We start from the raw sequence: 19,860 nt of genomic DNA on the forward strand, positions 1-19,860 counted from the left end.
TTTACTTACAGCCCACATCAATTTACTCACAGCCTATGTGGGCATGTCTAACTCCCATAATTAGACATGAATCAAATACATTCATGAAATTGTTAGTGACTGTGACGGTACCTTTTGAGTTATATGATGTTGAGTTCTCGCCTGGCGCCTGGCGAACTTAAACATGTTTGTTCCTGCTCCACCCTGTTCTCTTTCCCTTTGTATGTAACGAGAGCAGGGTAACACGTGCACACACTCCCACACGCGCACACACACACTCACGCACACACACACACACACACACACACACGCGCATGCATGCACGCACGCACGCACACACGCACACGCACACACACACACACACACACACACACACACACACACACACACACACACACACACACACACACACACACACAGCAGAGTAAACCTGCAGAAGCAGACTCGTTAGCTGCAGAATGACAGGTGTATAACTCTCTCAGTATTTGTGGGTCTGAGAAATCACTACAGGACGAGGGGTCGAATACTCACCAAGACACTACATCCCTCAACACGATTAGGGAGGGTTTGATGGCTGCATAATGTCATGTAATTACCTATCCTCACAAGCGTCTCAAGCATTTTTTTGCCTCACACCTTCCACAAAATAGAAGGTACATAAGACACAATGACACATTAATGTAGATCCATTGCTTCAATGCCTTTTTTGAAACTTTGGAAAGTGTTTTGTTGTTAAGCTTTTGATGAGGAAAAAGAATACTATCACACTGTCAAATAATTGAATAGAATAGACATGCTATAGATCATGCTTTTGTTCTTCACTTCTTTATTTGTTGCTTTGGAGGGAGTGAGATGTGGCACATCAGTGTTTTGAGGGCCAGAGAGTGTGCGTGTATAAGGCCCAGCCTCTCAGCCCTCCTAATGTCCCGGAAAGTGAGTCTTATCAGCAGCCCTTGTGAGGGGTTGAGTAGCCGAGCCCAGGCATGGGCCATTGTGCCTCTGCCTGGGCCAGGGTGACGGATGGCCTCCCTCTCTCTGGAGGAAAGGAGGAGGCCAGAGTGGAGCCTGGGACCGGAGTTCCAGTGCAGCCCAGCTGTCGCCCACTCACAAATGGTGGATCTGGAATGGGTCGTGGCTTAAGTTCAGGTAGTGGCTAGTAACGTTGTTTTTTCTTAATGCAAATGTGTTGGATTATTAGATGGAAGTTAGCATGGCTTCATGAGGGTCAAGTTTGTGAACCCCTGTCCTCCGCACAGGGGGGTCAGTCTGTCTGTCGAGCCAGGGAGGAAGTGAGATCGGGGTAGTCTGGGTCTCCTGCTCCATGACCCCCTGCCCCTCTGCCCAGACCCGTATACCCTTCTGGGACTCATAAATTGTCCAGCTGTAGTTCTCTCTCAGACGGCCTTGCTGCAGCAGGTGTGTGTTTGTATATATGAGTGCTAACAGGGGGGATGTGAGGGCTGTAATGTCTGTGATCTACGGCGTTGGGAATGTAGTTCAGGAGGAAACATGTAACCTAAATAATATGCTTATCCTCTCGGCTGCCATACAGACCATGTAGATAAAGATACTGCAGAGAAAAACACAGCCAGATATGAGGTGAATAGGAAGCCTGAGCCAGGGGTCCAGTCTTTACTCTGCAGCATTTCCAGTATCTATAAAACATCTGTCTGGCCACCAATGTGAACGATAAAAACGAAAGGTTGTAGTGAGTTCATCTGGCCACTGGCATGCAGGACGGTTTACAGTGTTTGTCTGAAAAACGTGGCTGTTATGAACTTCTTAGGGGATGAAGATGTTGTTGGGTTTGCACGCACACGCGCACACACGCACACGCGCACACACGCACACACGCACACAGACACACACACACACACACGCACACACACACACACACACGCACACACACACACACACACACACACACACACACACACACACAGACACACAGACACACACACACGCGCGCCTCCTATGAGGTAAACATCCCTCTGAGAACATGCTTGCGTAGCTCACAGCAGCTTGTGTGGGTTCTCTATCAAACTGACAGTTTGTTTTGGTATTAGGCCATTTAGGCATGACCCCTATTCTTAAGCATTAAAGCTTATAAATACAGTACTGGGAAAGTATAATTGTATTTCTGCCAGTGACAACGCTGACCATTTAATGGTTCACTGTACCAGTAGTATACCATCTAAAATGTACCAGGTGTTTGGGGCAAAGGACACATTGAGGCCATGTATGTGGTCAACTATTTCCTTGTGTTTGTTTTTTTCATTTCATGGAGACATCCAGCCAGAACAGGAGTCCACCACTTCCTCTCTTTGTCTCCCAGTAGCATATCTATACAGAGCTCAGGTCTGGCCAGTCAGAGCTCGCCAAACACCACATACATCAATTACTGTTGTAAAACAGAATTGAAAAGAGCAGAAGGTAAAATGTTCTCTGCTCCACCCATTCCTTTCCAGTGACTGAATGTGAGTAAAGGACTATCTCCATGCATAGCAACTCTATTATGACATTAGACAATGATGCCAGAAAACCACTACTAAATGGTTTATAGCCCCTCCATACAGTAAAAAAAAAACTTTAGACTATCTAAATTATTGTCATGTTTGGTCTGTCTTTTCCCCTCACGTGGATTGCAGGCAGCTACAACAATGCAGTTGTACTGGTTGTCAGTGTAACTTCCATACACCACTCTGACACACAAACATCCCCATGTCTATATTTGCATTGCTAAAAATATCTCAAATGGATTGTTGTAAACATGCGATGTCTGTGATTTCTTGTTATATTCCTATTCCTATGTAAGCAGCATTTGCATATTCGTGAGCTCAGAATGATAAGGTTCTATCTCCGTTTAGGGTAGTTCAGAGATATTGAGCGTCAAAGTTTTTACATTCCATTATGTTTTGTGAGATGGAACCTTTGTAATTTTGAACCTTTGTATTTTAATAACACCACACAGGCATTATTAAACACCTAACGGATCAGATTATGTAAAAAACTCAATTTCGACAACAATGGAGATAGAACCTTATAATTCTAACGTCACGTATTGACTGACTAATTGCAAATGCCCCTGCAGTGAGGCACTTCTTGTATATTCAGAGATGTGTTTAGGTATGTACTGTATTAGGTATGTACTGTATTAGGTATGTACTGTATGTACTGTATTAGCTACATAGTAATTGCTTGATGTTGCCCTATTTTGCCATATAGCATACACCTATCCGGCCCTTTTCCTCAAAGTGGTTAGGGACAAGGGGTCGCAATTAGACATTTGGAATTGGGCGCAAGCCTGTTGCCTGCATGCACCTTTGATGAATTCTCAGTGCAAAAGAAAAAAATGGTGGGCTAGGCTACTGCACACACACACACACACACACACACACACACACACACACACACACACACACACACACACACACACACACACACACACACACACACACAAAGAAAAAGAAACATATCAAGCTACTGCATTCACGTGCCATCAGTCACAGGGTGGTCCTCTCCCCTCTCTGTTGTTGCTGTGTCTAGTCCCTTGTTACAGAATTGATGACACTGTCTTTGGAAAACAAACAATGTGAGAGGCTGAAAAGGCAGTCACTCACCACAGCTCCCTGACCCAGAGACACTGAGGCCATTGCTACATGTGAGCAACAGCACAAGGTCTTCACTGGAATGTGACTGTGTGTGTGGTGTGTGTGTGTGTGTGCGCACGCACACTCGTGTTTCTGTTTGATCCATACCCCCGCTAGAATTCAGCCGTGTCTGGGTGCATTTGTGTGTGTCAACTTCCTATAAACGATTGATGATAACCTGAAAACTAAATAAACACATTTTGAGAAAGATACATCTCTTTACAAATACGTCACACAGAAAACGTCAAAACGAAATCAGGTTCGCTATGTGGAAAACAACATGTTCAGGAAATACAGAGAATGCCTCTGAATATTAGCTGACTAATTCACAGATGTCATGATGATGACAGCCACCCCCACCCCTGCCCCCCAGTGTCACTGTCAGTCCCCTCTGTGACTCACCCCTCTCATCTCAGCCCAGACCTTGGCCCCCAAGCCCCCTCAGGCTCCTAAGCCTGTTCTAGGAGATCAAATCCTATAATTGCCAGCCTGACAGTGACAGGTAACACCCTCACCTGGTCGGAAAGAATGAAAACATTGACTGTCAGAGAGAGAGGCAGAGGGGGGTGGGGAGACAGGTGAGAGATGGAGGGGGCAGGGGATGACTGAGGATACTGTACAGTAAATGTCTACTATACAGCCTAATTAGCTGCTCTTTTGCTCTTCTGCTTCTTTTTTTAGTATTTATAAATGTCATACAAGGGTAGGCCTACATAATGCTCTTAACCACCAAGAAGCACTAAGAGGGTAGCACTGAAGCATTGCACACGGCTGCCTTTTCTCTAGTGGAACTGAGAAATGTTACATTTTAATCCAGGGGCTGGGAGGAAAGAGCAGAGAGTGAAGTGGCCTTCATTTATCAAGCACTTCACCTCTGGGAGACAGCTGACAGGGAGTGCGCAAAAGCCTGGATGTTTACACACTGGCTCAACCCAGGCCCTCAGGACAGGACAGGACAGATGAGGGAGTGGTGGTGGGTAGATCCATACACACACTCGCTCAAAATAATGTGCTGGCAAGATTAATGTCGTTGGCATATCAACCCATCGTGTTTGGTTTGGATTGTGATATGCAGACATGTGTTGATGGACGCCAACAGCTCTTTGTGCATCCCAAACGGGGCTGACAGAGGGATTAACAACTTGTATGTGAGTCTTTTGCTGCAGACGTATGGCTTGTTAAGCTTGTAAAGTGCCCGGCTGGCACTTTTTTGGGCAGATTTCAGAGGAGTAAGCTGATTCTAGATGTGGGCATCTCCTACTTGAGGCTAGAAAAATCACGTTGAAGGAACTTGGACACGGTTCAAACCCAGAGAAAGGCCTAGACTGGAAGCAAACCAGTCTAGAACCAATGCCTTCAGTGGCTGTGACTCACATCCTAAATAGCAAGCGTATGGCACAACCTGGTGGGGGGAAAGGGAATTCGTTTCTCAAGGAACAAGGAAGGATGGATTTTTTTGTATTTGGACTCATTGAAAATCATTTATAAATCATTCATAGGTGCATACATATTTTTTATAGAGAAAAAGAGCATTACATTTTCAATGTTAACATGAAGACACTCCTAGGTTCAGATATAGGAAATAGGATATAGGAAAAAGTTAGGATATTTATAGCATAGCATAGTGTACAGCACAGTGTTTTATTGTATAGTAGATAGTGTACATAGCCTTTATTTATGTCAACCAGCTCTTTTTTGTTTTACCTTTTGGCTCTCTTGTTTTTAGTCTTTTTTCCAAGCACCAGGGGAGCCCCCCCTCCTACATTTCGTTGTATGGTACCTGTACTGTATTAATGACAATAAAGACCATTCATTCATTCATTCACTTTAGGATACATTTAAGACACATTTTGACCTCATGATTCACATGGGTTTGGGAATTATATTTATCGTAAATTCCCCACTCAACAGAATAAAAAACATCACTTTTTTGGGGTATAACAATGTGTATTTCTAACACACGTTTACTCATTTTTTTATTTTTTTATTGTAATAACTCCTACAATGTCGTTGTATTGAATTGTCGATATGTTGTGCAGGATATTATTATGTTATGTAGCCTACGCTTTAGATTAATCTCGAATGTGGACAGACAAGCATTTGTGTTGCAGTTTTCAAGATATAGGCCTAAGCAGACATTCTTAATATTATATTGTATATATTTATATATATTATATTATACATTTTGACGCTTTAAACGCTTAAACATGGCTACCACTGGTCGGCTTCAGGGTCACAAGAGATGGACGGATTTTCTGACCAATGAGAAAAGGGCTTTGGTTTTGAGTCTAGCCTCCCTACATTGGCTAAGAGTTTGACTGGCTTAGATATATGTCAATCTCCTAAACAGGGAATGTTATTAGTCAGTTGCCATTGATGTAAAAATAGTTTCGCCCCTCGACCTTTTAATATTCTCATTAGGATTGGCTGTTTTAGGGTCAGCTGATCACTCTTGCCACCGACGTACTCTCTTTGCTATTGGTTGAAATCCCCTCACACCCATTCTCAAGTTGAAGGTGAAAGTCCATTCGGATCTTGTGTATAATAAAAAAAGACAGTTAATGCTTCACCTAACCCTGTTTGTGCATAGACTGACTAAAGGCTTGTTATATCCGTGTTGTTCTCCGTATTCCGTCCCGGCGATATTGAAAATGATGTCGATATTCGGCGAGGTTCCTCAGGCCGCACCGGTGGCTGTGTTTAAACTGTCCGCAGACTTCAAAGACGACCAGAGCCCAGACAAGGTGAACCTGGGGGTGGGAGGTAAGCGATGGTGAATGAATGAATGGTCTTTATTGTCATTAATATAGTACAGGTACCATACAACGAAATTTGGGATGGGGGGCTCCCCTGGTGCTAAATACTAAAAACAAGAAGGGAAAAGAGCTGGTTTACATAAATAAAGGCTATATACACTATCTACTATACTATACTATACAAATAAAACACTGTGCTGTACTCTATGCTATACCTATAAATATCCTAATAGTAACATCTCTGAACCTTATGTACACAAGGGTTGTCATATTGCACATAGTGTTATTGCACATAGTATTATTGCACATAGTCTTATTGCACATAGTCTTATTGCACATAGTCTTATTGCACATAGTGTTATTGCACATATTATTATTGCACATAGTCTTATTGCACATAGTCTTATTGCACATAGTCTTATTGCACATAGTGTTATTGCACATAGTCTTATTGCACGTAGTGTTATTGCACATTCATTTAAAGTGTCTCAGTAACCAGCAGAACAGGCTGACACACGTTAGTTTAGCTCGATGCTTAGCCACGTTGCTATCGCAGCAAGCTGTTCAGAGTCAGACCAATTTCAACTGAGGTTTAGCAGCTCATCAGATCTGGTTTGCAAGATTTTGCTTTCTATTGGAATTGATGAGCTAAGCCAGCAACTCTCATTCTTAGCTTAGTAACCATATCTCTGATCTGACAAGGTCTAACATAAACATTGTGAAAACTACTAGACTATGCAATGGAACCCTTGTTTTGTTTCACCTGTCTAATTACATGTAAACCATCAGATCAGCGATTAGGCCCCACAAGCTATGTTAGAAAGGCAGTGTTCGTGTTGCAGGTGCTCAAACAGGGGCCCTGGTGTCCCAGAGACCAGCTCTAGACTGGTGTCCTTGGTGTGATGATTGGGCATTATGCAGAGTGCTGGTGGTATTGTCACAAGAGTAGGGTAGGGAGTAGCTCACTGTATCGCTAACGCTAACCCTCCTGAACTGTGCTGAACTGTGTGTGTGTGTGTGTGTGTGTGTGTGTGTGTGTGTGTCTGTGTGTCTGTGTGTCTGTGTCTGTGTCTGTGTCTGTGTCTGTGTCTGTGTCTGTGTCTGTGTGTGTGTGTGTGTGTGTGTGTGTGCGCGCGTGCGTGTGCGTGCGCGTGTCTTTTCAAGCATGCATTGGAAGCCTGTGACAGCTTGTTCCCTCGGGATTAGCATTCTGCTACATCAGGAGTAGTGCCCCAGAGAAAGAGGCCAAAGCACTCTTTTCACATGGTGTTAAAAGCTGTGTTTAAGAACTCACAGAGAGCGGTGGGGGAGGAGAGAGAGGGGTGCCCCCTTCCCCCTAAAGTAAACATGATTTGATAGGTGTAAGCAACATGTTCTACTGCATAGCTTTCACCAATCCATTTATGTCACATCAGTGATCATATCAACTATGGGAGGAAGAAGTATTTTCAGTAGGCTAATAGAAACAGGGCCTCTCTACTAGAGTAGAGAGTGATTTATGTAGCCTTATTGTGAGACTCATGACTGTGAATGTGAACTGTTCACACAACAGCAGATATATCTGAGTTTCCCTGATTAATACAACAAAAGAAAGCCTAGTAATCCCATACTATTCGTAAACAGTGCTTTGGGTAGCTGGCTGAAAAGGGCCACACCATTTGTTGTCACCTCAACACTACTACACAGAAAGAAAGAAACAGTTAGCTTTGCAGTGTGTTTACTCTGAAGCTCAAGAACAATGTTTACCTTAGGTAATGGTTTACTGGGGATCCACTCCTGCACTTATCAGTGCTGGCTGACTTGGAACTGAGGACAGCAGGTAGAAGTTCACAGCTGTAGTCTTTTGTGTAGTAAAGTTCTATACGGTTTTGTCCAGCCCACGTCTGCCTTAATGTACCTTAATCAGCACCATAAGAGTTTATCGCCTGGTGGCAAAAAACCTGTCAGGTCTTTGCTACTCAGTAACTCTTTCATTCCCATAACTCCATAACTCCCTACCCCAGCCTACAGGACGGATGAGGGCCAGCCGTGGGTTCTGCCAGTGGTGAAGAAGGTGGAGAAGATCATCGTCGAGGACGATAGTCTGAACCACGAGTACCTCCCCATCCTGGGCCTGCCAGAGTTCAGATCCTCTGCCTCCAAGATCGCCCTGGGAGATGACAGCCCTGCCATCCATGAGAACAGGGTAGGTAGGTAGGTAGGTAGGTAGGTAGGTAGGTAGTGGGAGGAGGAGAACATGGTAGGTAGGTAGTGGGAACAGGAGAACATGGTTTGATTGTAGGTAGGTACAATCATTTGAGCGACTTGTGAATTGCTGACATACGGCCCTTCTCACACGTGTCACAAATGTTGTCACCTTCTTGGACCATCACCAGTTTGTACCCCTGAGAACAGGGTAGGTAGGTAGTGGGAACAGGAGAACATGGTTGGTTGATTGGTTGGTAGGTTAGTGTTGGTTAGTAGTGGTAAGAGGAGAACAGGGTAGGTTGTGGGAAAAGTAGAGTAAGGGGTAGTGGTGGTCTAGTGGATAGTGAGTTGGACTTGTGATCGGAAGGTTGTGAGTTCAAATCCCGCCTGAAGCCACACCACTACTAGTGTGCCCTTGGGTAAGGCACTTGGCCCTCAGTTACTCCAGGGGGAATGTCCCTGTAATTCGTAATTGTAAGTCGCTTTGGATAAAAGCGTCTGCTAAATGGCAAAATTATTATTTATTTAATTAAATTATTAGAGTTTTTCTTCACTTGCATAGTCAACTCCTCAGCCGGATTCCACACTTTGGTTGAGAGCATTTGGGTCTCTGTCTCTCTCACTCTCTTAGGTGGGGGCCGTACAATGTCTGGGAGGTACAGGAGCTCTGAAGATGGGGGCAGAGTTCTTGCGTCGCTGGTACAACGGAAGCAACAACACCAAGACACCTGTCTACGTTTCTGCTCCTACCTGGGGTAAAAAAAAAAAAAGACACTGTCTCTCTGTTGAGAGTCCAGAGATAAGATGTGGAATTTAATTCATGTCGATATTTTAGGAATAGTAGATTGCCCGAGGAAATCTCATGTGACGCATTTAGGTTTAAAATCGCAGTACTGTACTACAGGTGGAAAAACCTCAGCTCCACATCACAGCACAGTCACCATTTAAAACACAAAGTGCAAGTCTCACTGCAGGTGTAGGTGTAAGTTCAACATTCGTGTAATATCTGCTCTACCACTTCCAGAAAACCACAACGCTGTGTTCGCCAACGCCGGATTCGAGGATGTCCGTCCGTACAAGTACTGGGATGGTGAGAAGCGCGGCCTGGATCTCGCTGGTTTCCTTGGTGATTTAGAGGTGAGCAGTTGAACTTGTGTTGATGACATCAGGGGTCCATCTCATAAAATCATAGGGGCATGATCAACTGCATTTGCGCCGTGTTTTCACTGTTTTCAAATCGTCATTTGACCTTTGACCTTGCTCCAGAATTCCCCGGAGCACTCCATCTTTGTTCTGCACGCGTGCGCCCACAACCCCACGGGAACAGACCCCACCCAGGAGGAGTGGAAGCAGGTCGCTGAGGTCATGAAGGTGAGACGTTATGAACGTGTTATGAACACACATACAACTTCCACAAGGTTTTGATTTGATCACACAGGCACAGCTATGTAAGTGTTTTCGCATGCGTTTTCATTAGTGAAACGATTTTAACCTTTTCTCTTCTCTCGTCTCCAGCGGAGGAATCTGTTTGTGTTCTTTGACTCAGCCTATCAGGGCTTCGCCTCAGGCAACCTGGATAAGGACGCCTGGGCCGTGCGCTACTTTGTGTCCCAGGGGTTCGAGATGTTCTGTGCCCAGTCCTTCTCTAAGAACTTTGGGCTCTACAGTAAGACACACACTAGCACACACACACCCACACACTAGCACCCACACACTAGCACCCACACACTAGCACCCACACACTAGCACACACACACACTAGCACACTAGGGCTGTCCCTAACGACTATTTTTCTAACGATTAATCTAGCGATTATTTTTTCGGTTAGTCGATTACTCTAACGACTAATTTAACGATTAGTCTAACGATTATTATTTTTTATGTTCGATTAATGTATCAGTTAATTTTCCCCAAATGAATGTCAAAAACTTCTTGTTCTTGTACAAATATATAAATTAGGCTTCTGCACTGCAGGGCAATATTCCACAACAAAAAATATCCTCTCTTTCTTACAGTCCAACATAAAATATAATATTATGAAATATAAAAGTTAACTTAAAATAAAAGGAAAAGTGCAAGTAATGCAGTAGGCATGTTCAAGTCATTTTCAGGAGGAATACTAAAATAAATACCAACATAAAATCCTCTAATTAGTGCAATTCGAGTGAAATTCTAACCGGAATACCATAACTATACCTCTCAGTAACAATAACGATCTCAGTAACAATATAACATTCTCCCCCTCTCTCTGCTCTCCCCCTCCCACGCTCCTCTCTCTCCCCCCCTCCTCTCTCTCCCCCCCTCCTCTCTCCCCCCACCTGCCTCTTGGTTATTATCATTATTATAGGTCAGTGTTTCTCAAAGTGTGGGGCGGGCACGTCGCGAGAGACAGTTAGGAGGTCAACAAGTTACAGTATCTTAGCTGTTCATAATGATGGCATGTCTAACAGGGACACTGACAGGGAAAAGAAAACGACAGAAAATCACAATACTTGAGAGTAGGGATGCACCGAATGATCGGCCAGGTTCAGAGGGATAAGCCTTAACCGCGCCATTGATGTACGACTGTGTCGGAGATCTCCGGTCGATAAAAGCTCGCATGATTATACTACTATCTAGTATACTAGTATACATACTATCGCATGTGCGGAGTCCATACTCCACCCACTTTACAGCACAGTCGGAGTTCGGCCATTCCGTGTTCCGTGTGAATGTTCGCCAATGTGAGACGTTAATTTTTTATCACGCAATCAAACAGTGCAAGCAACCCATGCTGTTCTGTAAATGAGACGAGCATTGAGTGATGACTACCTACTGCCAAGTAATATAATTACAGCAAACATGTCGGCAGTTTGGTATCTGTTCTCTGACTCTGAACGACAACAAGAGGCACATTCTGATATTATAGACTTCCGGTTTCGTTTTCGCGTCTTCAAAATAAAAGCGTGAGTTAAGCGTTGTTGAAAATCAATGACACGTCGCTCGTAACTGGTCGCAGCCATGTTGTTTATTTGCGACGCACCGACGCACATTACGCAAGTCGACGCGTCGTCCCAGCCCTATAGCACACACACTAGCACACATACACTAGCGCACACACACACACACACGCACACACTAGCACACACAACACACACTAGCACACACACACACTAGCACACACACACTAGCACACACACACACACACACACACACACACACACACACACACACTAGCACACACCACACTAGCACACACACACACACACACACACACACACACACACACTAGCACAAACCACACTAGCGCACACACACTAGCACATGCACACACACACACACACACACACACACACACACACACACACATACATACTCGCACACGCACACACACACACAACAGACACTAGCACACACACACTAGCACACAACAATTGATTATATGTAAACTGAAATATGTACAATGTATTCATTTCTGTCTTCCCCCTCCGGTCAGATGAGCGTGTGGGGAACCTGACCATTGTGGCCCAGGATCAAGAGAACCTGAAGAGGGTTCTCTCTCAGATGGAGAAGATCGTCAGAACCACCTGGTCCAACCCCCCCTCACAGGGGGCTCGCCTGGTCGCCATAACGCTCACCACACCAGAGCTCTTTGCTGAATGGTACACACACTCACACACACACTCACTCACACACTCGCACACTCACACACATACCCACACCCACACCCACACCCACACACACACTCACACACTCGCACACTCACTCACTCACTCACTCACTCACTCACTCACTCACACACACTCACACACACACACACACACTCACTCACTCACTCACTCACACTCTCACTCACTCACTCACACACACTCTCACTCACTCACTCACTCACTCACTCACCCAGAGCTCTGCTGAAGTTGAAGCCTGTTAGAAGTTAGCATCGGTCTAATTGCTTCCATTGTTTTCCCCTCAACAATGCCAATGCAAAGCTCTCTCTCTCTCTCTCCCCCTCTCCCCCCCCCCCCCACCCTCCTCCCTGCTGTAGGAAGGATAATGTTAAGACCATGGCAGACAGGGTGCTGCTGATGAGAGCTCAGCTGAAGGCCAAACTCCTGGCCCTGGGAACACCCGGGACATGGGACCACATCACACAGCAGATCGGCATGTTCAGCTTTACTGGCCTCAACTGTGAGTGTACACACACACACACACACACACACACACACACACACACACACACACACACAGAGAAGCACACAAGCACTGAAGCATGCACATACATGGGAATGTTAAGCTTCACCAATCTCAACCCCTGAGCAGAACTTCACTATGGTATGTTTTTGTGCTAAATACCAGTTGAATTATTTAAACGCATCTTGGAAGCTTCACACAGCCAGGGAAATGTTCTCAGTGGGAATGCTAAACACCTCAGCACACACACCACAGAGAACACTCACACCTACAGAAGGAAGCGCTGTTGTTGAAGCGCTGATTTCGGCGCCCATGTTAACGGGTTAGAGCAGCCGCACAGCACGCCATCTAGAGATTCTGACTCTCGCCTATTCTGTCCACGTGCCGTGTGCGTGAAAATGATGTGTTCATAGTCATATTGACATCATGTGGTTCCCTGTGGCTCAGTTGCTAGAGCACGGCGCTAACAACGCTTAGGTTGTGGGTTCGATTCCCGTTGGGACCGTATATACTGAAGATGTATACACTTTATATTATATTTATATATTACACTGCAATGTAAGTCGCTTTGGATAAAAGCCTCAGCTAAATGGCATATATTATATTATTACATCATACCAGCAGCAACATACACTACAGTTTCAGTTTGTTTACCTTACATTTTCTGCTCCGCAGCCAAACAGGTGGAGTACATGATCAGCGAGAGACACATCTACCTGATGGCCAGCGGTCGTATTAACATGTGTGGTCTGACCACCAAGAACATCGACCACGTGGCCGAATCCATCCATGCCGCTGTCACCAATGTCCAGTAGAGAACTTCACTACCCATAACCCCCATCCAGCACTTCCTCCTTCCCCAACGTGTGTGTGTGTGTGTGTGTGTGTGTCACACCGAACACACAAATTGCCTCCCCACCTCCACCCCCCCACCCAAATTCCAGCACACCAGTGTACGCTGGCTCGATGACATCCCTTGTCTAGAGATGCATTCTATTTTAAACCTTGAATTTTATTCACAATGCAGCATAATGGTTAAAGAGAAGCGTTGATGATTTGTCTCTGTCTGTGTGTTTGTTCCCTGTATCCTCTGCTTGCAGTGGAGTATGATGTAATTTAAGTTGTCGGTCTGTAGTGTTTTTTGTTGAGTAGTCCTCAGTGCTGTCTCGTTGAGCAGCACTGTGTCAGGGTATTGTAGCTGCTGTGTGGTTTCACAATAAGGCAGAGTTTAATCTGTTGATGGTTTACTTTAGGTCTTCCATTGTTGAATAGTATTAATATTACCATATGATTACCATTTGTTTATGATCATTTTATCCCAACTTGTTGATGGCACATTCCATATTTTTATTTAAACCTGTGTGATTAGAAGGATGAGATGGTCTGAGAATGAATAATTTTGTTGACCAAATATTAGCTGCTATGTAGAAGAAAATGTTATGGACCAATCCATCTTATTTAAAAGAGAAACAGAAATATACAATATGGACGACGTTATTGAACCGAACCTGAACCACAGGTATTGTATTTTCAATCATGTTTCTTTATTGCCATGTTGGGAATCTTGAAGATGTAGTCTTGTATGAATACCTCAGTCTTAACCTGGTGTGGAGTGTGTCTATGGGTGCCCTGGTGGTACAGGCTGTAGTGTCTGGGGTTGTGTTCAGTTGGCACAAACAGAAGAACATGCTCTCCAACAGAGAGAAAATTAACCATTTTATTGGAAAACCTTTTTTCCTTTAAAATATCGGATCTGTTTAGTGCCTATTGAACGTGACCCATCTATTTTTGACTTCTTATGTCATTCTCATATTTACAATCAAGCTTGTACCAAGTGAATGTTCAGTCTGCAGTCTTTCAGTCGCACTTTTGCACTAAAACAAAGTTCTCGTCGGTCTCATCTCAACAGCACAAATGTTCCGAATGCACAAACGCTCTCCCAGCTGTTCTGTCTATGTGGATAGAGTACATGGGCCAACCTGTGCACTCTAGACCTTTACTACTCAGTCAGCGATTCAAGCTATAAAATGTCAGCACACCGAAATGTATTATGAAATGTCTTATGAGTTAAATGCTGGTACAAATACTGTTCAGTAATAAACATGGAGTGGAAACCAAGTTGTGTACATGATACGATTTAATTATTATTGTCATCATACATATTCTGTGTATCAAATCGTGTCAAATTATTGATGTGATTTTCTGTAGCTTTTCTAAACAGTTTCATGTGTGGTTTCTTTCTGTCTTTCTTTGACAGACTGAACACTGACCAGAGGTGAACGTCCTCTGTCTGTGTGTCTGTCTGTGGCTGTGTCTGCGTGTGGTTCCAGGGTCTTGACTCTAGACCATAAAATACCAAATTCCAACAATTGACTGACAAGTTGATTGCATGGCAATAAAACTATTATTATTATTATAAATGTGGGCGATAGAAAACAAGGTAGACAGGAATCTGTTAGAATCTGTTTATTGAGGAGTTCATAGTTCAAATATAGGGAGGTTTGTCTCCTGGTATTATGAAAATCATCATAATATCAACTGTCACTCATCTCTGTATATTGTGTGTGTGTGTGTTTGTGTTCGTCTGTACTTCTGTAGCCCCTCCGGGCAGAATGGATCAATGTCAGAGAGTGTCATTGTCGGCCATTGTCCTCAGTCCTCTGTGTGTCAGTATGCAAAGGGGGGCAGTGGCGTGACGTCAGTCAGTGTGTAACATCTCCTCCCCCCATCCCTGCAATGCAGTTCTGTGACGCAGGAGCTCTCTCTATCTCCCTTTCTCTTCTCATTTGTTCAGGCAGGGTAATCTGTCATTATTGCACAATAAAGAACTGCTAACTTTCAACTGAACCTAATAGGTTTTTAGGTTGAACCTAATTAGGTTTTCTAATAGGTTTAATAATTACTATTGCTTGAAGGAACCTACAGAACATTCCATATCCATTCGTTTGCAGTAGTCTCCTGTTCTCTCTCGATCCCTTCAAACCAGTGGCACTGGCAATCTTATAAAGCAGCTTCCTAGCATCCTTTGGAAGGACCTTATCTCCCCTGAGTGCAGTGTGTGTTATGATGCCCTGTACTCTGTATGCAGTGGCTGTTGGTCTGATGATGCTGTCTGTTGATATCAGACTCATGTCTCATCTCTCATGCTTATCGCTCATAGATATAGTCAGTGTTCCATGGACCACTACACTAACACCCCCCCACCCTCCCTCCCGCCCACCAAGGTCAGATTGGCATTAGCTTCTGTGTAGTTAGTATCTAGCTAGTGAAATCATGCATGTAGGTGTAGCACTTCACAATATCATGGGTTATTCACAGATTCACAGTTACAGTATATGTCACATCTATGACTATGATGCTGTCAGGCTTAAGCAGCATAGGAAATGATATGAAGGTAGCACTGAATGGTGAGGATTCAGAAGAGTATGTGTGTGTGTGTGTCTATTCTTGTATGTGTGTGTGTGTGTGTCTGTATTTTGTGTGCGTGCATTGTGTGTGTGTACGGTATCTGTGATGATGGGAATGGTGATATCCAAGATAACCAGTGACTGGTATGGCAGTCTTGTCTAGTTTCATCTCTAAAATACTTATTGTATAAAACTTTGGGATAAATATTGTGCCCTATGTGGTGGGGGTATTTTCAATATTGCATGTCTTTTGAGGTGAGAGGATTTCAGTACGTTCAAGTGTATTTTCAATAATCTATGGTTTTCTCTCTATAAAAAATAAATTAATAATAATAATAATACATATAATAACACGTATAATACATATAATATCTCCCCTCAATCTGGAAAAGGTTCCAGGGATTGTATTGTATAAATAGTGCTGTTCTCTATTGGCTGGTGGGTGTCATGTGGTCAATGTGTGGTCACAACGCTGGCAGTGGATGGCATCCAGATGGCAGGATCAGAACAGCTCCCTGGGCAGAGGGGCTCGTATGGAAACCAGCTGATGGCAGTTGATCCATGGTTGTTGTCTTGGCTTATCAATAAAAAAGATCTGAGACAGCTCAGATAGGCTTGTTTTCCTCTTCCATCCGGTCCTCCTACTCTGACTCCTTGTAGAGTTGGAATGGACGGCAGGAAATAATCACTCAAAATAAACATATAGATAGATCAATAAATCAGTAGTCTGTGAGAGAGCAGCACGCTCCCTCTGTTTCAAAGGAGAGTGTGTGCAGAGTTCATGTTGTTAATAGATCAGAAAGAGGCTTGGGAGTGGTCAATGTGGTAGGTGGACCATCAGGGTAGGTGGTTTACTGGAGGTAGTTTACTGGAGGTGGTCTATGTGGTAGGTGGACCATGAGGGTTGGATGTGGTCTCTGTGGGGTAGCTGTGAGAGTGTTCCCATGGGTAGAGGTTGAGATAGAGAGCTCCTGAGATAGAGCGTGTCTCACTCCAGGTGTTGCTCTGAGCTCTCCTCCATACTCTTGTCTCCATCGCGAGACTTTTTCCTCTTCTTGGTACCTGGAACCATATAGAGATATATAGATAGATATATAGAGAGACATATAGCTACAAGAAATAAATCAAAGCTATGTTTATAGCACTTTTCACAATTATATTTTTTATGAAAAGATGCAGGGTTGTTGAATGCTGGAACCCAGGCTATAGCTATAGCCTTCAATAATCATCAATATAAAAACAAATGTGAACATTTGGTTTTGAAAAAACCTCCATAAGTGTGTGTAAGTGTGTCTGTGCGTGTGTGCGTATGTGTGTGTGTGTGTGTGTGTGTGTGTCTGTGCGTCTGTGCGTGTGTGCATGTGTGTGTCTGTGTGTGTGTGTGTGTATGTGTGTGTGTGTGTGTGTGTGTGTGTGTGTGTGTGTGCTCGTGTGTGTGCGTGTGTGCGTGCGTGCGTGCGTGCGTGCGTGCGTGTGTACAGTATGCCTATATTTCAAGGCTCACCATGAGCTATTTCTTCCATGAAAGCAGTGTCGACTGAATCTGTTTCTACATGGAGGAAGAATGAGATGCAGTTGTCCCAAGCCAATGAACTAAGATCAGTTTAGTGTTTTGCTCCGTTAAGGTTAACCTTTGTATTTGATGATTTGAAGTTGACCCTAGATCTGTTCCTGTCACAGGGATCACTCACTCAGTTTCTTTCCCAGCTTTGTTGAGTTGGAGAGAGAAAGGGAAGAGTTGGAGAGAGAGAGGGAAGAGGAGGAAAGGTTTGACTCCACAGGCACAGCATCTAGAGAGAGAGAGAGAGAGAGAGAGAGAGAGAGAGAGAGAGAGAGAGAGAGAGAGCAAGTTGGGGAGTTGAACAGGGGAGAGACAGGCAGGGGGAAATGAGAAAGAAGGAGGGAAAGAGAAGGGGGAAGGGAGAGTGATGATATTAGAAATGCTGTAAGATATTAGCTGTGTTGGTCAAATCAAATCAAACTGTATTTTAAATGTGGAAACAATTCAAAGTCGTTAAGGTTGTTCTCTCCTCACCATCCCCTCCATGGCTTTCTGGCCGGTCCTCTCGGATGTAGGGAATCTCGTCCATCCGGAGAAACACAGCGTCGCTGGGACTCCTCTGGCCGTCTGACTTACTGCCTGTAGAAAAAAATAAAAACAAAAATATGCTGCAAATGAAAATGCTACAAATGTGAATCATTTTGGGGGGGATTCCTGTGCCTTTAGAGGGAGCCAGAGGACCGTACTGAAGATAAGAGCACTCCCATCCACCACTTTTTTTTTAGGTGGGATGGGTTTAGTAAAAGGACAGAGACAGTGCTAGTGGAAACTGTCTGCTATGCTCTGATGGACAAACACAGACACACAGACACACAGACACACAGACAGACACACTCACACACACACACACACGCACACACACACGCACACACACACTGGATGATGTGCCAGTGAGAACAGAGCAGATGGTATCTGGGATATCCTCTAAGCCTTGAAACTAATCAGTATTGGTTTATCCAACACAGGAACCATGTATGAATGTGTCTATACGTGTGCACGTGTCTGTGTGTGTTTGTGAGTGCATGTGTGTGTCTATGATCATTCTACAATACTGTTCGTCTGTAAAGAATGAGCAGAATATGGCTTTTCTACTTCTGTTTTTCTTCTGGTTGCTTGTGTCTGACAGTTTCTTTTTTTAAAGGAATCTGCTTGTGATGATAGTTATGCAACTCCGTCTCTCCCTCTCTCATACACGAGGGTGTGTGTGTGTGTGGGGGGGTGTACTTACGGACGATACACCTCTCACTGAGCTGGGAGGTGCTGCGGGGTCTGCTCTGGAAATGGGGGTGTGTGAGGCGTGTCAGGCCCAGCCGGGTGTGTGCGAGGGGGAGGGCGATGCTGTGGGAGCGGGCCTCAGGGATGGGGGGTCTCCCCTCAGTCTCAGGGGCCAGTGAGTCAGGGTCGGGGCTCAGGGGAGAGCTGTCTATCCGTGTGGCCATCAGAGCATTCTGATAGTGGTTCCTGGTGATCTAAAGGTGAATATCAACACATGATAATATCCTATCATCATAAACACACCAAACACACGCACAAACATTTTCGGCATAGCACAGCTGCAGTGAATACGGTTAGACGTGTGTGTGTGTCCGTGTGTGTGTGTGTGTGTGTGTGTGTGTGTGTGTGTGTGTTTGTGTGTATGTGCATATTTGTTTGATTCATTTTTCAATACAATGTCTATGTGACCTGAGTGAAAAGGGAGGGCATGAGATAGTGTTTGTTCAGGTTCAGTGTGTGTGTGTGTGTGTGTGTGTGTGTGTGTGTGTGTGTGTACTCAGGAGAATATGAGAGAGTCAGAGTGTGGTGTGCAGTAAGATTGTACCATCATTAATGTTAAATTATTCATGCTAAAAATGGCGCTCTTTTATCCCCAGTGATTAAAGAGAAAGAGAGGGCGTGTGTGTGTGTGTGTGTGTGTGTGTGTGTGTGTGTGTCTCCAGCTGAGGCGGGAAGAAAGAGAGAGGCTGTGTCTATGATCAGTCAGGCTCAGGGATTAGGACATTTCAAAGGGCAGCACCGAATTGAGGAGTTTAGAGAGCTGAGCCCCGTACGTTGCAGGGCTGAGGACTGTTACTAGAGGAAAGGTTGGTGGTTTGGTCCTGGGGGTCATGTGGTCGGTCATTAACATCCATTATTGGCCTGACCCCAGAATC

At 44.4% G+C, this 19,860-nt stretch overlaps 2 protein-coding genes across 2 annotated transcripts in view; one reads left to right on the plus strand and one right to left on the minus strand.

Annotated features, from left to right (window-relative positions):
• Positions 1 to 6,182: 6,182 nt before the first annotated feature.
• got1 (glutamic-oxaloacetic transaminase 1, soluble) lies at positions 6,183 to 14,854 on the plus strand. The gene is made up of 9 exons (XM_080530747.1): positions 6,183 to 6,392; positions 8,389 to 8,570; positions 9,204 to 9,327; positions 9,597 to 9,709; positions 9,839 to 9,943; positions 10,088 to 10,238; positions 12,048 to 12,213; positions 12,597 to 12,739; positions 13,418 to 14,854. Exons 1-9 carry the CDS (start codon positions 6,191 to 6,193, stop codon positions 13,555 to 13,557), a joined length of 1,326 nt encoding a protein of 441 aa, XP_080386873.1. The 5' UTR covers positions 6,183 to 6,190; the 3' UTR covers positions 13,558 to 14,854.
• Positions 14,855 to 17,137: 2,283 nt separating this feature from the next.
• cnnm1 (cyclin and CBS domain divalent metal cation transport mediator 1) overlaps positions 17,138 to 19,860 on the minus strand; it is a gene marked incomplete at both ends in the record, with an annotated part of 13,299 nt that continues 10,576 nt past the window's right edge. The window contains 3 exons of the mRNA XM_080527869.1: positions 17,138 to 17,211; positions 18,185 to 18,285; positions 18,935 to 19,179. Coding sequence (XP_080383995.1) covers positions 17,138 to 17,211; positions 18,185 to 18,285; positions 18,935 to 19,179 — 420 coding nt within the window. The remainder of the gene's footprint in view (positions 17,212 to 18,184; positions 18,286 to 18,934; positions 19,180 to 19,860) is intronic.

The sequence above is a fragment of the Nansenia antarctica genome (genome assembly GCF_963989245.1).
Source record: "Nansenia antarctica genome assembly, chromosome: 1".
In the NCBI taxonomy this organism is placed as follows: Eukaryota; Metazoa; Chordata; class Actinopteri; order Argentiniformes; family Microstomatidae; genus Nansenia; species Nansenia antarctica.